The following is a 21,178-nucleotide window of genomic DNA, read 5'->3' on the forward strand; positions in this document are numbered from 1 at the left end:
AGACTGGGTCCCTTTACATTTCATTAAAGTCTTCATTTCACATATAAAATACAAGCACAGTTTATAAGGGATTCGGACACTTAAATAATTAGCACTTAACAAACGTGCTTTAAATAGGTGAATTTTGCCATTTTAATCAAGAAACATAAACACATCTAAACTGGGTTTGACAGCTAAATTTCTGAAGCAGCTGTCAGTCAGCGAGGCATGGATTCCTCTGACTGCGCTGGAGAATCTGATTTCAGCACACTTTCCTTTCAATAATTTGCTGGGAAATTACTGAATTTAGCGCCAAAACAGCCCTTTGAAGGTTGCCATTGATTAGGAAGCTGTATTTAAGGGCATTTTCGGATTTTAGCCCACTTCTGTTGCATTGATTGATGTGACAGGTGACAGATGATGGGTGACAGCAGTGATTTCTGTTTTTACACCAACTTTGCCTGTGTGTGTGTGACAGGGTGTGCAGCTCTTTTGTGGTTTATGAACCATGCACAATTTTGCAGATTTAGTGCGCATGGGGGTTATCGCCTCCATTTGTGTCAGTTTTCTTTCCCCATTGGCAAAGGGGTGCAGTGTGGCGCATTGGTGTGGATAAACATATTCCATAGGGGGAAGATACCTGGCATGGGAGTATACCAGGCAATCCACAAAAGTCCAAGAAGAGCCAAAGCAAGACGGTTATTGAATGTTTGGTTTGAACAAGAACTTTGTAAACCCTATAAAAAGACACCAGGGAAATGTTGGAAAAAGACACTTTTTGCCATCCTGCAAAACAATCCATGGGAAGAACTATGTCCTCTGGATCCAAGGGTGGTGTTGGAATAATCTTTACATTTTTGGTTGTGAAAACATTTTGCTGATATTGGGTCAATGACATTTACTTGCACCATTTTAATTCTAGTGCGAGCGTCAGCTTAGAATGTTTTGGACACAAGGACCGCTTTTTCAGTTGCCAGTTACTTGACAAAGATCTTTCAGTATTGTTTTTGTTTTGGTTTGAGCGATTTCTCTTGAATAGGGCTGGTGAGGGGTTTTTCAACCCATTTCTGTTTAATTAAATGACTGACGTTGAGCATAACCCAACTTTGTGTCTGTCTCAGTTCTGACCCCTCACACTAGACTGTGCGATTGAAATAGTTTCACTATTGAGAATAATCCATCTTGCCTCTCTGGATCCATTATGGTAAAGTGGAGGTGCTCCGAACGATGCTAAACTAGCCAGACCCAACAACTGACATTATGGACCTTTGTCTACCAAAGTAGTTGGTGCCGTTTGCCATGTGTCTCGTGTGCAGTTAACCGAACCTGCAGATGTGTGTGTACATTGGAGTTCTGAGCCTCTTGATAGCGGCACAGTGTAAACTATCAATTTTTACATGGAAGTCTTTTCTTTCCATCTATCAAACATAAAGTACTTGGGGATATTTTGGGGCCAAAATAGGGATGATGCATGTTGTGTCAGTAGCTTGTTCAACTTATAAGCAATATGATGGATGTCACTGATGTATAGCTGCTTTCTGTTTAACTACTATGCATTTCCTTGTTATTCAATAGGGCATACCCTTGTATGCCCTCTTCAACGTCTGCAGATATGCTGGTTTGAAAGGAAGTTCATATTTGCTCAGCCATGCAGAAGTGCCAAGGCTTTGATTGACCAGAGGTTGGAACCATAGCCGGGGATGCAAGGACCTGCAGGACCTAGGTTAGGGGATCCTTCACAGCCAGTGATCACCTTTTAAATTTTCCAAACACCCAAAAGATTTTTGATGAGAGATTAGCACTGAATCACCACAAAAACCCATAGTGTGCCATCGCCACAAACATAATCAGTTGTGTCACAGAAATAATTCTGCTAGCTCAGTCTTGGACTGAGGGACAACATATTAGATGTTCTAATGTCTAGTGAGAGTGCCTGAAGCCTAGTCCCATTCATTTGCCTAGTTTGATCCCTCAGAGGTGACCATTGCTCATGTGGGAGCTGGTGTACCCAAGCACTTTCAACTTGTATTGGATCGAGATTATCCACAACTCTGCCTCTCCACTGATTATTAATAATGCCCATAGCATAATGACAATGCAGCAACAAGTACATGGTAGAAATTGTTGTTCTTCTAGACGTCATGAATTTTAATGCTTTTGCCGAAGCACTCAACAATGAGCAGTACAAAATAGGCAAAATATCTGAAAAGTGAGAACATATTATTTGAGAAGCTTAAGTGTGCCGAGAGAGAGAAACGGAAAGTAGAAAAGCTAGAGGAAGAGCAAATGGAAAGAGGAAGAAAGTCCAATATTTTGAAGTGATTCGGGAAAAAGAGCAGAAATGAGATCTACAGGCCGGCTTTGAAGCAGGAAAAGGCACAGTTGATCAGGGTTTTAGGTTCCACCTAGTTATTCAAAAACATCTAAGGATTATTAAAACTAACTTGTGTGGGGTCCTTGTGTACCTAGAGGCCACTTTGGATAGTGTGCCAAGAAACTTTCTATGGGCTGTGTTATGGGCCAAAAAAATCCCTGAGGAATTTGTACAAGAGGGCGGGGTTTCCTCTGACGGGCCCATAGGTCAGTGCTCACCCTCTAGTATCTGTAAAACAAGATAGCTGCACCACGTGAGGAATGGGGGTGCAGGAATCACTTACACCAACACGACTCAATAATGAGGACTCAGTAGTTTGGCAAAGGGAAGTCTGTTTAATGACAAGTCCATCAAACAAGGAAACAATTGGAAATCAGCATAGTTGTGATCACCTGTCTCGCTCCAACATCCGCGAACTTCATTCAAACAAACTTTTATGCTCAAAACTCGTCATCATTGATATCTAACTAGACAAGTTTGTCATGCAATATAATTGGTTAGGAAAGGTAACTTAAGTATAGGTGCTATATCTGTATATGGTAATAGAGCATGCGGATTGGATAACTCTTATCGGGTGGGCGTCTACGCCCATTGCTCTACATCACGCGTGATAGACATGACCAACGTCCTATTGGTTATAGTGTCTATAGGATCTTAGATTACATGGTCCATTGTGATTGGGTGGGTTACACCCCTAGCCATAAATCTCCATTTTAATTAGCAGCATGCAGACTGGACAACCAGGTGCCTAGTGTCCCAAGATTCACCCTGCCTCCCTTCCATTAATCAGTGCTTTTGAGCTATGTGTCAATTAGTTGGCTGGGCATGGCCTCGAAACTGTAGCCTCTTAGCTGGAGAAGTTATGGCCTCCTTGGATCTGGGTGACATCAGACGTTGGTAACTCTTCGCGCCTGACTGGTCACATGTCTGTTCACCGTGAATCTACTTCAGTTTCCAGCTTTTTGTATATTTGATTCTTCTTCAGCCTCGCCACCTGCTTGGGTCCCCCTTACCTTGACCTTCACGGGGCAGGCTGGTATGCTCTGAAGTTTCGATTCTCTAGCGTTGCCGCTCTCACCCCTTCCTTGGGTTGACCTCGAATTCCCAGGCATGAGCTGCTCTTGGAGTTTCGATTCCGCTCTTTTCTCCTGGCTTTGGCTGGGATATGAAACCTGGCCTGTTAGGTCTCTGACCGCCTGGGCATACTTCTGCTTTACAAAATGGAGTCGCACTTGTATAACGTGCCTTATTGAGGTAAATATATGGTGGGCGCTTGCCGCTCTATTCTTCTACTAAGCATTGCAAGCAATATCGTTTTCTTAGCTTCTTTCGTTCCAAGCCTATTTACATGTGTTAACGGGTTGGCTACTTCCATCTTGCCTCATAGCAACGTTTTCTTACGTTTCAACCTTGTCTCTTATCCTGTGTCCATTACATCTATTTTCCATAGCTGCTCGCATTGGCGTGCTATTCTTGATAGCCGTGCTATCCTTGATAGTCGTTTTCATTCATCCGCGAGGCTGTCCAGGCCCTTGTCATTTCCACTGGCCTTCCCTTAAGGCTTTTTGGGTCTCTTCGTGGACCATCTGTAGGTACTCTTCATTTCGTCTCAGCTGCTGGTATGGTTGTCTAAGAGGGTATCGTGCAGCCCATGGCTGTCTGATTATGGGTGCTTCAACAGGTACGGCTCTTCTGATGTACACTGGGCAGAGTCCCAGTGCAGCTCTGTTTGTTCATTTGCTCCTCATACGTCACATACCTTGGCGAGTACGCTCCTGGTACCTCAAAATAGGGGGCAGGGGTGCAGGCCATGTCTGGGACCTCCTCTACAAATTGATGGCCCCGATCGAACTGTTTTATGGAAAGAATAGGGCTGCCATTTGATGGGTATTGGGTGTGGGGGGGGACCACAGGTCCGTTTGTAATGGCTAGGGGCATGTGTCAGGTTTCCGTTCTTGCCCCCATTCTATTCTGTCTCCATCAACTCAATAATAGTGAGGCTATTGGAGGTGAAAGTGGACCCCCTCAAAGATGGGGGTAGGAGACGCCATCCAGGTTCTTTATTTCACAGACGATGCAGTCCTGTTGTCGCATCGCCGATGGGACTGCGACGGGCCCTGGCTGTATTTCAAAATGAATATGCTGAGTTGGGCTTAGAAATTAACTCTTCCAAGTCAATGGTTTTCTCACCAAATAAGGCAAAGATAAAACCATTAAAACCGCAAGTGAAAAGCTGCACTATAGAGCGGGTGGAGTGGTATGATCACCTGGGAATCCGGTTTTCAAAGGCAGCAGCCATGTAGGGGCCGAAATATGTGGCTATGCAGACACAACACTACTGAGGAGGTCTGAAAATACATTTCTGAAAGCACTTCTCATACTCCCATTAAGTACCTCAAGAAGTCCCGCTCTCATGGAGTGCTACCTTCCACTGATTGAGGAGTAAAGCTTGTATTTTACTGGGTTAGGGTGTGGGGAAACAAAGTACCACCGTGAGGCCCTGGGTCGTGTGCTAGCTTTGGGGGGCTGGCAAAAGTTTCTGTGGCTGGTTCACGTTAAAGAATGGGTAGCCCGGTTGGGTCTTGGTATATTGGGAAAATCCTTGGCAAATTGTTGGTCATGCTATATCCAGGGTGAAAGAAGCCTTCTCTAGGTAGGTGTTCAGTGTTGGCAGTCGCCATTGTCTTGGTGATGGGCCGGAGTTATTTGGCCCTGAAACATTAACAGCGCTATGAAAGCTATTTGGATATACTAAGCTCAGCATATGCTTGTGCTTTGAATATGCATCTACACCCTGACTCCCTTCCAGTGCAAGATCACACTAAAAGTTGGGCTGGGACAGAAAACACAATGTGACTACTTTGTGACAAGGGAGTGGAAACAATGGCACATATTGTATTACTGTGCGAAACATTTTAAAGTAACTTATTTTATGCCCCTGTTTTGTATGCACAGTGTTTTAAGAGCCAGGGTTGCTATGCTGCTGTGTAAGCAGTCTACGGACCTGAATGTGGCTTATTTTGTATGTAAATATATCCATAGAACGTGGCCAAGAAGAAATAAGTCTTTTTCAATGAATGGCCCAAGGCAATGATTAATAATATCCACCGATGCATATGACTTTTTAGAACAGTTCATTTTTTTTTTAAAACAAGTTCTTTGAACATTGATTTTAAAGTAAATCCTTGTAACCTATGTCTTGATGTCAAAAATGTTTTTTTGTTATTTTCAATTGAAACGGCTTACGCTTAATAAAGGTTTTAACAACAACAGAAATGAGATTGCACAGAAGGTGGGACAGATCTAAGTAACGGTGATTGAGAGCCCAGGGAACCGGCAGGAACATGAAATAAGGTTGAGCAAAGATAGGGTGGTGAAAGACAATGTGTGGCTTTAAACAGTCCAGAAAGTGTCAGACAATATTCAAAAGAGAGCCATGAAATATCTGTGGACACCATGCTAAAAGGTTTAACCTCCCTACAGCTTCTTAGTTGATTTTCTGCTTTGTTGAACTCTGCCTCTCTGTGCATAATTTTATTTGTGATTGAGGCATATTAGCCTGTATGTGACCCCATGACCACTGTTGCCCTTCCCGAATCTGTGCCTGTTTGTAAGTGCATGCTGTATTGTATGTGTTTCTAGACAATAACTTTACAGTGTGAACTAGATGATTGACCAGTCTAAAATAATTCAAGATTGAGCAAGTTAAAACAATTAAAGATGGGTATCTGTGATGAGTTTGATCTTGTGACTTCAAGTTATAAGGTAATGGGAGGTTATTACTATTCACTAAACAATATCTCTGGCATTTCCAGAAAAATGTATATTTTGGAGACCAGTTTCGGTACTCCCAACTTGTTTGAAGAAGAGCGTGCTAGTACAAAGAACATTGGAATTATACAGAGTGTATTTTTCTGTCAAGATTGAACTTTTCCAGAGAAGTTATTGTCTTGCACATTTGATTGCAATAATATCCCAATGCATTATAAAGAGCAAGTGTATTTCGGACATTCAGGTACATAACTAGTGAATATATGTGAACTGTTGTAATGAACTGCCTTCTCCAGAAGTAAGATAGGGTTTCTTAAGGTGTTACATTTAAAACTGCTTTATTGTAGATTTATTTTTTAAGATGGGTAGAATATAATTGGGCGGTGATAGGCAATGATATTTCCCATTTTATTCCCTGTACAACGTGATGTGAAAGTAAAATAAAAAAAACTGAATGCTATTTGGAGCTTTGAACCATGGCTCCTTAAACTTAGAATTGTATATACCATTTGCCTAAACAAATGAAAGATTGATCGTTTGACACTTTCTTCTTTTATTAGCGTCATCCAGGCACCGTTGCCAAGTCCTGTTGACAAGGTAAGATACAGTGCATGTTTAGTTTCTGCACCAAGCTCTGTAATTTAAGGTATAGTGACTAATATATAATTAAGGTAGCGTTTACTAAGTAATGGCATGCTATATCATATCAATGAAAATGTATTTACTGATGCCAACAGCATTTCTCACATATTTTAGTACTTGGTTAGTTAACTGATCTAAACCTGGGTTTTGAGTATTGGGGAAAGGGATGTATGGGAGCAATTTCAGGGTTGAAAATTGCAAGCAGCTGAGTGCTATTAGCTCCTGGTTATAGCCAAGGGGAGGCTAGTTGGCTTGAAACCACTTTTGACTCCTGAGACAAGTTGTCATACAGACCTAGCTATGTGATATTAACTATGTATGTTTGGAGATGTATATAAATTACAATAAAGAATACACTTAAGGGACATTTTTAGCATATTGGATAACATGAAATGAACGCAAAGTTAGAGTTTACATCTTGCTCAAAGTTAGATTTGCTGCGTAATCTTAGCTCCTGGTTCCCCAGAGATGGCTCCTGCCGAACTGATCATGCTGGATACCCAGGATCTGCTTTTTGCTCCTGGTCAACAAATCCCAACTTCGATCCATGCAATTGGGAAGACATTGTTTTTTTTAAAAGTACATTTATTACACACACCACACTCAACTTGTACCCACCCACACTCTTGTTTGTGGCCGAACTACCAAAGTTCCTCAAAAGCCTCCATCACACTGACCTAGTTCAAAGAGTTTTTGCTGTAGAAACCAGAGTAGGATTCTGTATCCAGAACATTGTTTGCACAGGTGTTGTAAGATGATTGGCTGCCGGTCGGGTGGGGGGGGCTGCATTTCAGATCTTGTGTAGTCATACTATTGCTGCAACAATATGCTAATCAAGTTAATCCATGAACCAGTACATATTTTTCTTGCGCCGAGTTGAGCTAGTGAGGTGTTTCTTTGTCCAGTTTAAAACTGTTCCACATTTGGGTGTGTCATGGTAGGCAAGGTTTTTCCTACTACCCTCAACTGACTGACGGTAGCAGTGTGCTGGTCCTAGCGGAAGCAGCCATGGACGTACTGATGGGTTGACTTACAGTAGCTTTTTTCTCTGATCTTTATCAGCGGCATTGTTCTCCTCTGTATCAGTGATTTCTACTATCTTTTTTTGGAGTTAAATTCCGATGGGTTTTAATCTTCATCTCATAATAATTCTGATTCAATGGGTGGTAGTGTTTTTCCAGAACATCACGTTTCCTGCACGGTTATCTCCTGGCTCTTCTTTCTCCAAAACACTGCTTCTCTCCAGGATCATCTGTGCAAGTAATCTTCACTTCTTTCCATTGAGCCCAGGAGACATTGGCTTGAACCTCCTTCTCCTCCTCCTTTAGCAGTAGCTTGGTATGTACTAATTTCATGTACAGCTGATGCTGCCGCATGCAAGATTGATTTGAATTTAGCAGACATTCTGGCATTCCTCAATACACACAGCAGCAGATGTAAAACAATTGAAGGTGCTTCACTCAAGCGTAACCTGCTCCTCAGTGCGGCTTGACACGTATAGCTACCACATCGTGAGGGCCGCTCCTCTAGTGAGACCGTGCAGCCGGAGGAGAGTGTAGAGCGAGTGAGCGGCGGTTGATACAGATCAGCCAGAGGGCATGGAATGCACCGGGCTTGCAGTCAGGTTTCTAATTGAGCAGGTGCAGGCAGTGTGTGTCCAAGCAGTTGCTTTCAGGGTATCCTGCAGTGGGCAGATCATACGGCACCATTGGCGTGCGGTGAATCCAGCCGCTGCATAAGGTGGTTACAACAAAGGTGACCTAGCTAAATAAACTTACCACACGTTCGATCAAGCAGCAGCATGTTGAGCTTAATTTAAGGCTTTATTGGGCTTCTGCAGCTACTATTTTCTTAGCTCTATTCATAATTTGCGCGGAGTCTTTCTGATGTTTGGTGGATTTTGCTGTCTGAGTCATAACTTGGTTTGTGAATTGAAGTCTCTTTCATTGCCATTTACGTGTCGACCTGAAGAGCTCGTCTTTCCTATCTGTACTCCAGTCTAAGTATTTCTGGTGTTTGGGTTGTAGCGGTTGAGGTTTCCCTGGCCAGCTGTTAGCTTTCTAGGACCGGCTTGTGCACAGGTTGTAACGCCCTCCCTGCTTGCGCTTCTGGCACCCAGCACTTCCAGTGCTTCACGGATCACGTCTACAATGGAAAAACGTGTCGACTTGTGCTGGGGCTTCTGCTCCTTTTCCTATGTGAAGTGCATCTATATAGACTTTGTTTTGACTGTTTGATTTTTGGAGCTCCCACACTATGCACGTGAAAACAATACTCCTACGTCCCGTCCCCTTTTCTCCATACTTGTGGACATCTATCTGTCCTGTGGGACGGGACCGGAGCACTTTGTAAAAAGTATCCACATTTTTTTCTAAAATGTGTCCCTCCTCTCTTTCTTGCGCGGGGCCTGGCACGCGGTCGTAATCCCGCCCACCTTGGCTCTGCCCCGCGCATCGCCCATCAGTCCTTTTCTCCGCTCGATCGGGGCCAGACGCACTTGCATCCTCAGAAGATTTTCTTCCCTTTTTTCCCTCTCTGGCTCTCGCTGGCGTTCGTTTACTAGTCTCTCTGTCTTTCAAATTAGACTTTCCAGATTGTTCATCGTGTCACCGTCGCTTCACGAGGGCGGATCCCCATCCTCTTTGTTGAGTGTTTGGTTCCGGAACACCATTGGGACTCCTGTTTTTACTGTGACTCCCTGTCGGTTGGAGCGGTAGGAGGAGGTGTTCCGACAAACTCCTCCTTCGCATTTTCAGGCGTTCATAGACGAGAAGAAAAAACGCCCGGTAAGTTCTTTACTTTTCAGAGCACCCCGACCGGGGGATACCTTCCCGGGTTCCTCACGATCCGAGAGGGGCGTTGATCGCTCTGTTACCGGGGTTTGCCCTGAGATGCCCGTTGGGCCTAATAATTCTACCTGAGTTTTCTCTGAGGGTCTCCGTAAGGGGCCTGTGAACACCGGAGTACGCTCCGAGGCCCCTCCTGTGGGGGCTGTTTGTAAACTTAGTTCTACTGAGTCGTGGGGTACCAGAGTTCGCTCTGAGGCCTCTCTGTCGGCTTCCCTCAAAAACAAAACCGGGGTGCGCCCGGAGGCCTTGGCTGGGCTTGTAGTTACTGAACGGATGTTCGAGGTGCGCGCAGAAAAGGCTGTTACCGGGCCTGGGTCCGAGGTCCCTCGTACAGAGGCTAAAGCTACCAACAGTTCTGAGAGGCCGGTCAAGGCTTTGTCGGTGAACGCGCACCGTTCCCGCTCTTGTGGTGACACCAGATCTGTTGAGGGGGCAAGAAGCAAAGTTCTTCTTTTACTGGCAGTGCCAAGGTCCTTCCTTTTGAAGGCGCGGTTGGTATGTCACAAAATCATTCCAGGCCTCATAGTACTGGCTCGGCTGAGGTTCCTTATGTTAAGGCTAAGATTAAGACCCCTGATCCATCGACGGGGACCCCAGCCTCGCTTCCTCACGTGCCGCAGTTCCCCTCAGATAAGGACAAAATGGCGCCTGTTACCGCCACGACCACAGCAGCCATTTTAGGTGCTACCCCTACAATTAGGCCATCGGCTTCTGGTGTAGGGCTCGGTTTCTTGGGTTAACCTAAGGTCCCTTGTGCGCATCCTTACCGGCCGGTTTATGATTGGAACGCCCGGATGCCTCTTCCGCACAATGTTTCGTTGCCCGCGGGGGCGGCTCCTTTGATTTATGTGGATACATCGGTGGAGGGGTTGGTGTGGCACCCTTCCCCGTTACGTCCCTGGATTTGTCCACCTCATGAGGCCTCCTCAGTTCTCTAAACAATCTCCTGAGGATGCCTTTTTCGGCAAATTTCAAGCGCTTATGCGCACCGACCTCATGAGGGAATATTTCAAAGGGCTTTTCAAGGAGATATGTCCACCGGCGCCTCCGGCTCCACTCGTTCCTCCGGTGGTTCCGCCAGTGCCTCCCTTGCCCGTGGGGCCCTCCCCCCCCCCCCGCTCTCCCACCTTTGCCACCATTGTCCCCAGTGGACAAGGCAGTGCCTGACACGGCTCAGTAGGATCCTGACCTGTCAGAGGACCCTCAAGGCGATCAGGACAACAAGGACCTTCCCCGCTCTATCAGAGCATTTCATGACCGGGTACTGGACATGAGTTTCTTAGATGTTCCGTTGCCCGAGGCACCCGCTCCGCAGGAGGGCGTGCTTTCTGGGGCGTTCACCATGTCTCCCTTGGAGCGTACCAGCCTGTTCCTGTAAATGGACGTTCTGGCCGAGGTCCGAAGAGTCTGGGAAAAGCCACACTCGGGACTTTTTGTCAATAAAAAAAATTGACGCAAGGTACAGGCTGCATTCTTCGGAAGAGGTGGCCCTGTCGTCTTGTCAGCTTCCCTCCTCTCCCTCCTGCACAGTGGTGGCTGCGGCCACTTTACAGTCCAGGCCTGCAGCATCCTCTTCAACAACCTCCTTACTCAGGATCTGGGAAAGGAGGACAAGCTCCTCGACTCCCTCGGGAGGAAAATCTTCGCCAACTCGGCCTTGCAGCTCAGGCAGGCCAATGCCGAATTGATATTGGCGGGAGTTAACATGCGGATGTGTAAAGGTCTGTTGGAGTTTGAGGAGCACATCCCGGTCAACAAGCTGGAAGACTTCAAAGGAGGCCTTTCTGATGCTAAGGTCTTGGCCCAGGATCTCCTGGAGGCTGCGGCTCATCACGTAGACACCTCGGCTCGGGGCCTGATGCTTGGGGTTGATACCTCACGGCAGGCGTGGCTGCATGCCACTAAATATTCTAAGGAATTGCAAGACAAGGTGTCGGACCTTCCTTTCGATGGTAAGGAGCTTTTTCACTCTTCTACTGATGTAGAGCTCACCAGAACCAAGGATAGCACTCAGACGGCTAAATCATTGTCTGTTCTGGTTAAAGCTCCTTTCAAATCCCAGAGACCGTTGTTGCAAAGTCGACCTTCCTCTGGTTTTATGGGCTTCCTCGACCGCAAATCACGCAGAGTGGATACTCCTGCGGGGAATAACTGCCGTAGACAACAGCGTACGCGGTTTTTTTCCCGCTCTTCAGCCTCCTCCAGGTTCAGGTGGCACCGCCACCGATAAGCCTGCCAAATGAGGGTTTTTGCGCTTGCACAAGACCCCGGTGGGAGGACACATTGCGTTTCATTGGGAGGAGTGGCAGACCATCACAGAAGACAGATGGGTCTGGTCAGTCGCTCGAGCGGGCATCCACTTACCTTTACCCCTTACCCCACCCCTCAACCTGCCTTTTCAGCTGTCGGGCTCACCCTCCCTCAAGGCCGAGGTTCAGAAACTTCTGGACCTCGGAGCTGTGGAACCCGTTCCCCTTGTGGAGCGAGGGGAGGGCTTCTACTCCCGGCTGTTTACGGTCCCCAAACCCAACCAGGCTGGCCTGCGCACCATCCTAGACCTTTCCCAGTTCAATCTTTTCCTACCCCAAGAGAAATTCAAGATGATCACGCCCGGCCAGATATGCTCCTCTTTGCAGATGGGCGATTGGCTCAGAGTGGTGGATCTTCAGGATGCGTACATGCATATCCTGATTTGGCATCCACACAGGAGATACCTCTGCTTCTCTTTGGGAGATGAGCACTTCCAGTTTCGGTTGCTTCCTTTTGGTCTCAGCTCGACGCCGCGTGTCTTCACGAAGATGATGTCCGTGATTATGGCCTATCTTCATAAGGGTATCCATGTGTATCCTTATTTGGACGACTGGCTCTTACGCAGCCCTTGTCCGTTGGCAGCAGCGGGCAACCTCCAGTCTCTCCTTCAGCTCCTGTTCCATCTTGGGCTGTCTGTGAACTGGTGGAAATCCTCCATGACGGTCTCAAAGGACCTGATCTTCCTGGGTTTTTGTTGGAACACGATCGACTGCAGAGTGTATCTGACTGGGGACAGAATGGCGGATCTGTTGGCCACGTGTCAGATGTTTGCACAGTTGGAGAGCATGTCGGCCTGGTGGTTCCAGAGGCTTCTGGGCCTCATGGCCTCGTGTGTACTGGCTCTTCCTCTTGCTCGTCTCAAAATGAGACGGACCCAGATGGCTCTTCGGAATTCATGGCGTCAGGCAGTGGATCTGGATTCCATGCGGATAATGATTCCGGATTCCATGAGAGTGGACCTGGAGTGGTGGTCATCTCTCAGCAATCTGTCTGGGGGCGTGGGGTTTCAGGACTCCTCCCTCCTCGGGTGGGGTGCGACGTTAGATCTTCTTCACGTCTCGGACCTCTGGTCGCCTCAGGACCAGCTCCTGCACATAAATCATTTGGAGCTTTTGGCGATCTTCCTAGCGATCAGGGCGTTCAGACCGCTTATTGTCAACAAGGTGGTCCGCATAAGAACGGACAATGTGGTATCAATGTATTACATAAACAAGCAAAGGGGAACAAAGTCTCCCCCACCCCTTCTTGGACCTGTCCATCCAGATTTGTGAGTGGGCCGTGCTTCATGGTGTCTGGCTGCTTGCAGTGCACATCCCGGGCCAGCTGAATGTCACAGCGGATGCCCTCAGCCGGTGGACAGTGGTCAGCTACGAGTGGGAGTTGAAGGCGGAGGTACTATCGTGGATTTTCTCGCGTTGGGGCACACCGGAGGTGGACCTCTTTGCCACGGCGGTGAACAAGAAACTTCCTTGGTATGCCTCCAGAGGGGGGCTGGGAGCCTCCTCTCTGGGGGATGCTCTCGAGATTTCATGGCACAACATGAGAGCTTACGCCTTCCCGCCTCTGCCTCTAGTTCACCGTGCAATTTGGAAGTTAAAGAACTCTGTGAACTGTTCCCTTCTACTGATAGCCCCGTGGTGGCCGGCCAGGTTTTGGTTCTCAGAACTTCAACACCTGTCGGTGTCTCCACCGATCAGGTTACCAGTAACTCCCGATCTTCTTCACCAGGGGGAACAGATGTGGCACCCCTCCCCACAATCGCTCAACTTGGCGGCATGATGCCTGAGTTCAAGTCTTTAGAGCATCTGAGTTTGTCTGCGGATAACATGCGCATTATCCAGGCAGCCAGGAAACCCTCGACCAGATCCCAATACAAGAGTAAATGGCTCAGGTTCTGTCATTGATGTTTGGAGAAGAAATTGGATCCGAGGGTGTCCACGATTGACACCGTGCTGTCCTTCGTGTCCTCCCTAGCAGAGTCAGGGGTTCATGTTCTGTCATGCAGGACTTGCCTTTCAGTGGTTTCCGCTTACCTTTCTACAGAACTTTGTTCTTATTCTCTAACTAACCCAGTGGTGAAGAGGCATTTTGCTGGCTTGACATGCCTCTAGCCTCCGGTTCGTAATCCGCACCCACCATGGGACCCAAATGTAGTCCTGACGGCGCTGTGCCATAAACCCTTTGAACCAATGGCTACGGTAGACCTCAAGTACTTGTCTTGGAAAGTGTCCTTTCTGGTCGCCGTTACGTCAGCAAGGAGAGTGAGTGAGCTCCAGACATCGTCGGTGGAGCATCCTTTCTTGGTCTTTCACAAGGACAAGGTAGTCCTTCGGACAAACCCGGCTTTCCTGCCGAAGGTAGTGACCGAATTCCATCTGAATCAGTCGATCTCCCTTCCGGTCTTTTTTCCGAACCCTACCTCGGAGGCGGAAAGCGTTCTACACTATCTTGATGTCCGAAGAGCTCTTAAATTCTACCTGGACAGATCTTCCGAGCTTAGGAGTTCTTCCCAACTTTTTGTGACCTTCAGTAACCCTCAGGGCAAGCCGGCGTCTAAGGCAACTATTTCCAGGTGGATTGCCGCCTGCATCATGGAGTCTTTCACTGTCCAAGGGCTGAAACCTAAAGGTATCCATGCACAACTGGTGCAGGGCAAGGCAGCCGCAGTTGCTTTTCAGAAATATGTTCCCTGGGAGTCCATCGCTAGGGAGCTACTTGGGCCACCCCATCTGCTTTCTGTAAACATTACTGTCTCAACATGAGGTCTAGAGCTGACGCTCAGTTTGGTCAGGCTGTGCTGAAGAACCTTTTTCAGTAAGGGGTATTTCCATCCGCCCATAGTTCCTGTAAGGAGTGCTTGGGAATCTCCCACAAGTATGGAGGAAAAGGGACGGGACATAGGAGTATTACCAGGTTACTCGCTGTAGTGACCACCTTACTCCTAGTCCATAGTCCCCTTTCCTCCATACGGCCGCCCGCCGTCCCCTCTAATAAGGTTCCTCTGTTATTGCTAATGGGTCTTTGACCCGGCGATAGAAAAGGACTGATGGTCGATGCGCGGGGCAGAGCCAAGGTGGGCAAGGACTGATGGCGATGCGCGGGGCAGAGCCAAGGTGGGCGGGGTTAAGGCCGCGTGCCAGGCCCCACGCAGGAAAGAGGAGGGACACATTTTAGAAACAAATTAGGATGCTTTTTACAAAGTGCTCTGGTCCCGTCCCACAGGACGAAGAGATGTCCACAAGTATGGAGGAAAGGGGACTATGGACTAGGAGTAAGGTGGTCATTACGGTGAGTAACCTGGTAAAAATCCAACGAAGGTACTGCCTTCGCAGCGGATCTTCCAACATGGGCTCACAGCTTGGTAATGAACCGTGGCGGTGCCAACGAAGCGCCTTGCACCAAGACAGACATAGAATGTAAAGCCAAAAGCCAGCCATCTGACAAAGCAGGTTCTTCTCAATCCTAAATTACTGCCTTTTTCGAGGCAGAATCTGTACTGCCCGAGTTAGGAGTGAACCCATTGGAAAAACGTTCATAAGAGAAAAGCACGCCCTTATGTTCTCCTTGAATAGAGAACAATGGCTCCCTGCTCAACCTGTCTCAATTACAAGATAAATTCTTTGGGCCACACAGTGGTAGGTTTTGACAACATTATCGGCTCAAATCTTTATGCCAGCTTGAACAATTGGTATCTCTATCTGAATCTTCTTTCAGTGGGAGTAATAATGAAGAAGATGCTTCTACTTTTTCCCCGCAACAACTCTTTCGACTTAAATGATTAACAGTTTAATCCATCATCCCAAACAAACCCCCATTGTTACTAAACTTGATGCATTTCTGTCACTCTGCACAAACATTGCAGAGGAACAGCGTGAGCTGAATTTCTTTTTTATTTTTTTTACAAAGTCGTTGATATTCTTGACGGCAATGCCAATCCTCACACGCCTGACCTTGAAGTCTTGGAGTTATCCAAGACCACATTCTCGCCTAATACAGTTGTTTTTTTCGGGCCCGCCAAACATCCGGCGGGCAGCAAACTGTTGACTTAACTGGCCCCTCTCAGATTATTGGCACATCGCATGATTTCTTTTTCATCTCAAATACCAACCCTTGGGCTCCCGGCTATTTCACGAAAAAAATTACGAAGGAATCCCCAGCCAGTTCAACAAATTGTCCAACAAGATGAGCGCAAGATGTATACTAACACTTTGGTCATGCAGCCGATTGTTAGACATACAGCTTTGAAAAAGCCAGTATCAAGCTCTCATCAAACCATCTTTACAAAAGCCAAAGGTGATGGATCTACCAGACCAGTGATACTGCAGGGCCCCTTGAACAAATGGGTAGGCACCAGCAGAACACTCCCCATAAAGAAAACTTGAAACTCGATTCAGTCCACCTCAAACTTCAAAAGACCAGAAGTTAACCAGCCTATGCAAGCTTTACTTCCAGCGCAGTTTGCCCCTCTTGCTTCTTTTTGTGCCCCATCTCAATCCTCAATCCCTTTTGGCCAGCGTGCGACAGTCCTTTCTTCCAGCACAGTGTCCTCAAATATAATCTCTCCCCCTTTAACTTTTCTGGTGCCTGCGGTTAATTCCGTTACCAGCTGTGGCCCTCTTTGAGAACCTGAACTATCCATTCCTCTTGGTAAATGGGTGAAGTTGGAAGAGCCCTCACCCAAAGTGGACAGCCCCTTTCTTAACTGCACTTTACTGCTTGTTATGTGGAGGGACGTTCCTCAGCTCATCTATATCCAGCAATGACCTAGCTGACCTTGAGCTCCCCAGAGCGGATAGCTCTAGAGATGGGGCTTTGATTGAATGTGCTTGTCTGGGAATTGCATCACTGTTGTTACGCTCACCTGGTTCCCACAGGGGCGTCGATCGGAACCGGACATCTGCGGTCGCCACCATCGTGAAGCGTAGTGCAGAGATGACATTCTGGACTGGCCCGCCTAATCTCGTCTGCTTGACCCGTAGAAGTATTCTCCTGCAAGTGGAGAAAGGGATTTAGCCACCTGTGGATTTTAGTGATGGGGGCCCCCCCCCTGCTGTTCTCGTTCTCTCCACTAGTCCCCTCCGATATCCCCTTTTAGTAACCTCACCTTATGTTTTTAAATGATGAGCTATCCATCCTGCGTGGCATGCAGGGCCTCGTAGATACCAGTTACTTCACTGGTTTGAAGGTACTGGAGGAGTTCCGGAGGAATATTGACTCTGGGGTTTATAAAGTTCAAAGAGTTCAATATGTCCGATGTTCACTCTTGTTCCATTCCCTTGTTGAATTGCAGCAAAAAAAATTGCTTGGAGGTAGCTGATGGCGTTCAGGTAAGAGTCTGTATTACCCAACACTGTCCGGTAAAAGTTGCATGAGTTTAACTTGCTGTTTTCTTTCCCTTTATAGGTGCGGCATAGGAAGATGTGGCGTATTAAAGGGTAATGCCTCCAGTGGTAAATCAGGTAAGCCTATGGTGGTAAAAGTGATTGTATTTGTCGGCTCTCTTGGCTCACCTTGTTGTTTCTTTAGTTTTCCCCCAGGTGCTGGAGTTTGACGAAGAAAATGATGGAGGCAACGCCGAGTCGAAAGATGCTGTGGACTGGTGAGTATGACGCAACGCTGCTGCTGGCGATGCGACGCGTGCTGAAGTAATGTCCTTTCAGGCTCGGCGATGTGCTGGATCCGGAATCAGGTAAGGAATTAAAATGATGTCTGTGATCTAACCTTTCTCCTTTTTCTAGGAGCTACGGAATCGAGGCGGCGTGGCAGAAGACTGGATGCTGACTTGCAGGCACGGTGAGCGTTACGCTGCAGAATGCAGAATAACGCAAAGCGTTTGCTGCTGTTCGGGCGTGGTTTGAATAGCCTCCAAAGTAGTTCCAGGTAAGAAGTTCCCCAGAACCACACCCGAGTAAAAAAATAGTCCCTGTAATAAAATAGTCCCATCCAGGCCTCCATCCAGGCCTCACGTTGGCTTGGATTCATTTGCAGCATGGTCTGCATGAGGTAAGTAATGTCTATGAGCCTGGCGCCTAAGGTGCCAGGACTGAACCCAAACAGCCCCCAGCCGTGGCTGCTGGGGTTTTAATAAGTATCTGGATGCCTGATCCCGGGGCTGATGGACTCGATCCGGATGCCCGGTGGTAGGCATCATGACAGCTGTGCACTTGTGCAGGAACTTTCCAAAACTTGTGATTTAAGCTCACCGTCCTCCACAAGCAAACCATTAGACTGGCCGAGCAGGAAGATCCCTTTCCATCTATGTACAACATCCACAACATGCCAGCTCACAACACTGACATCTAGTCTGCAGGCTTCTTTTGACCATTCTAACGACAACTCTAAAACTGGCAGAGAAATCATTTGCTGGGTTCCTGATTCTTTAGACCGGGATATCTATTGACAACACACCCAACTGGACTCTTAGATGGACCTCCTGGAATACGCGCGGTTATCGCGCATTCATAGTCCATCCCCAAGACATTGCCTTTATTGCATCTAGCAGAGTCTTTATTTTGTAAGAAACTTGGACCACCAATGCTTTCTTTCTTGCTGTCTATACCATTTTATATCATCCATCCAGTTGAGGCAATAGGGGCAGTCCACCAGGAGGCCCTGTAATAGGAGTGCAATCTATTTTTAATCTAAAACCCTTCTGTGATGATATCATACTCCTACGTCTCGTCCCCTTTCCTCCATACTTAAGGGACATAGGAATGTCCCACAGGACGGAGGACCGTCCTGTGGGACGGGGCCGGAGCACTTTGTAAAAACCATCACATTTTTCAAAAATGTCTTTCTTTTTATGCGGGGTACTGCACGCGGCCGTAACCCCGCCCTCCTTAGCTCCGCTCAGCGCATCGCCCATCAGTCCTTTTCTCCGCTCGATCAGGACTGGACACACTTGCATCTTTGGAAGATTTTTTCCTTCAGTGTCCTTCTTTCCTGCTCTGTTTTAGCAGTCGTGTTGTAGTCCGTCTATGCCGTTTCATTTAGATTTTCCTAATTGTTAATCTTGTGACCAACGCTTCGCTAGGGCGGATCCCCATCCTTTTTGTTTAGTGTTTGGGTCCGGACCACTGGTGGGACTTGTGCTTTTACTGCGATTCCCTTTCGGTCCGGGCGCTTCTATGTCGTTTAGAGCGGTGGGAAGAGGTGTTTCAGCATACTCACCCTACACACTTTCAAGCTTTCACCGACGAGAAGAAGAAACAACCGGCGAGTTCTTTACTTTTTAGAGCACCCCGGCCGGGGGACTCCTTCCTAGGGTCTTCCCGGTCCGGGAGGACCGTCAAAAGCTCTGTTACCGGGGCTTGCCCTCAGGTGCCTTTTAGGCCTAAAAAGTGTACCAGAGTTTTCTCCAAGGGCCTCTGTAAGGGGCCTATTGACACTGGAACACAATCTGAGGCCCCTCCTGTGGGGGCTGTTTGTGGGCCCTTTTCTACTGAGGCGGCGAGTACCGGAGCTTGCTTCGAGGTCTCCTTGTCTGAGCTTCCCGTAAAGACACCGGGGTACGCCTTGAGGCCTCCGTTGAGGTTTTCTGTACTAAACTAAAGTTCGAGGCCCTTCTTGAAGGGGTTTTTACAGGGCTGTGGTCCGAGGTCCATCGTTTGGAGGCTAAGGCGACTGACAGTTCTGAGAGGCTTGTTAAGGTCTTGTCGGTGAGGTATACGTCATCGGTCACATTTGTGGCACCGGTGATCCCATCAGGGCCTCCTTTGCCGGCCGGGCCTCCACTAGCTCTCCCTCCCTCTGTCTCCAGTGGACAAATCTTCAGCAGGGCCAGATGCAACGCAGATTGATCCGGATGTGTCGGACGACGCACAGGGGGAATCGGGACAGCGAGGACCAGCCCTACTCGGTTAGAGCCTTTCACGACTGGTGCTGGACATGTCTTTTGGAATTTCCAGTACCTGATGCACCCGCTCCACAGGAAGGGGTGCTTTCGGGGGCGTTCACCTTGTCTCCTTTGGAGCGTACCGGCTTGTTCTTGCAGAATGACGTTTTAGCCGAGGTCCGTAAAGTGTGGGAGAAACCACACTCTGGACTGTTTGTTAACAAAAAGATTGACGCTAGTTATAGGCTCAATTCTAAGGAAGAAGTGGCCTTAGCGTTGTGTCCTCCACCCTCCTCTACGGTGGTGGCTGCTGCTACATTACAATCCAGACCTGCTTCATCGTCTTCTACAGCGGCAACGCAGGTTCTGGCCAAAGAGGACAAGTTTGTTGACTCTTTAGGGAGGAAGATTTTCCCTAATTCAGCCCTGCAGTTACGTCAAGCTAACGCAGAAATGGTATCAGCAGAGGTGACAATGAAAATGTGGAAAGGTCTGTCAGAGTTTGAGGAATTCATTCCCGCTAATAAACTAGAGGATTTTAAAGCGGGATTGTCAGATGCCAGGATCCTGGCGCAGGATATGCTGGAGGCTGTGGCGCATCATGTCGACACCTCAGTCTGGGGACTTCTCCTTGGCGTGGACACTTCATCAGGCTTGGCTGCACGCTCCCAAGCTCTCTAAAGAGGTGCAGGATAAAGTTCTGGACCTGCCTTTTGATGGCAAGGAGCTTTTTCTTTCAACGACAGATGTTGTAATGACTAAGACTAAGGACAGCACCCAGACCGCCTTGTGATTGTCTGTCTGTCCTGGTGAAACCGCCTTTCAGGGCACAGAGAATGTCTTGGCAACCTCGGCCTTCCTCTGGTTTTAGGGGATTTCTGGATCGGAAGTCCCATAGGGTCGATACTCCATCAGGAAATTCCTGCTGATGGCAGCAACGGGCCGGTTTTTCTCACATTCCTAGGCCTCCTCTTCAGGTGGCGCCGCCACCGTTAAAACAACTAAATGAAGTTTTTGTTCTTGCACGAGCGCCCTATGGGGGGGGCGCATTGCGTCTCACTGGTAGGCGTGGCAGGCCATCACGAGGACCGGTGGGTCTTGTCAGTCGCTCGGGTGGGCTTCCGCTTGCCCCTTCCCCCTACCCCACACTTCAATCCTTCCTTCCAGAAGTTGGGGCTGCCCTCCCTCAGAGCCGAGATTTAGAAGTTGCTGGATCTCAGAGCGGTGTAACCCATTTCCATAGGGGAGCGAGGGGAGGGCTTCTACTCCCGGCTGTTTCCGGTGCCCAAACCCAACCAGGCTGGCCTGCGCACCATCCTAATACTTTACCAGTTCAATCTCTCTCTACCCCAAGAGAAATTCAAGATGATCACGCCGTGTCTGATAAAGTCCTCTTTACAGAAGGGTGATTGGCTCAGT

At 47.9% G+C, this 21,178-nt stretch overlaps 1 protein-coding gene across 7 annotated transcripts in view; it reads left to right on the forward strand.

Annotated features, from left to right (window-relative positions):
• SLMAP (sarcolemma associated protein) overlaps positions 1 to 21,178 on the forward strand; it is a 1,535,859-nt gene that overhangs the window by 139,174 nt on the left and 1,375,507 nt on the right. For all 7 annotated transcript variants that reach the window (XM_069643684.1, XM_069643683.1, XM_069643687.1 and 4 more), the window contains exon 4: positions 6,685 to 6,721. In XM_069643684.1, coding sequence (XP_069499785.1) covers positions 6,685 to 6,721 — 37 coding nt within the window. The remainder of the gene's footprint in view (positions 1 to 6,684; positions 6,722 to 21,178) is intronic.

The sequence above is a fragment of the Ambystoma mexicanum genome, chromosome 2p (assembly GCF_040938575.1).
Source record: "Ambystoma mexicanum isolate Mex_15411 chromosome 2p, UKY_AmexF1_1, whole genome shotgun sequence".
Taxonomy (NCBI): Eukaryota; Metazoa; Chordata; class Amphibia; order Caudata; family Ambystomatidae; genus Ambystoma; species Ambystoma mexicanum.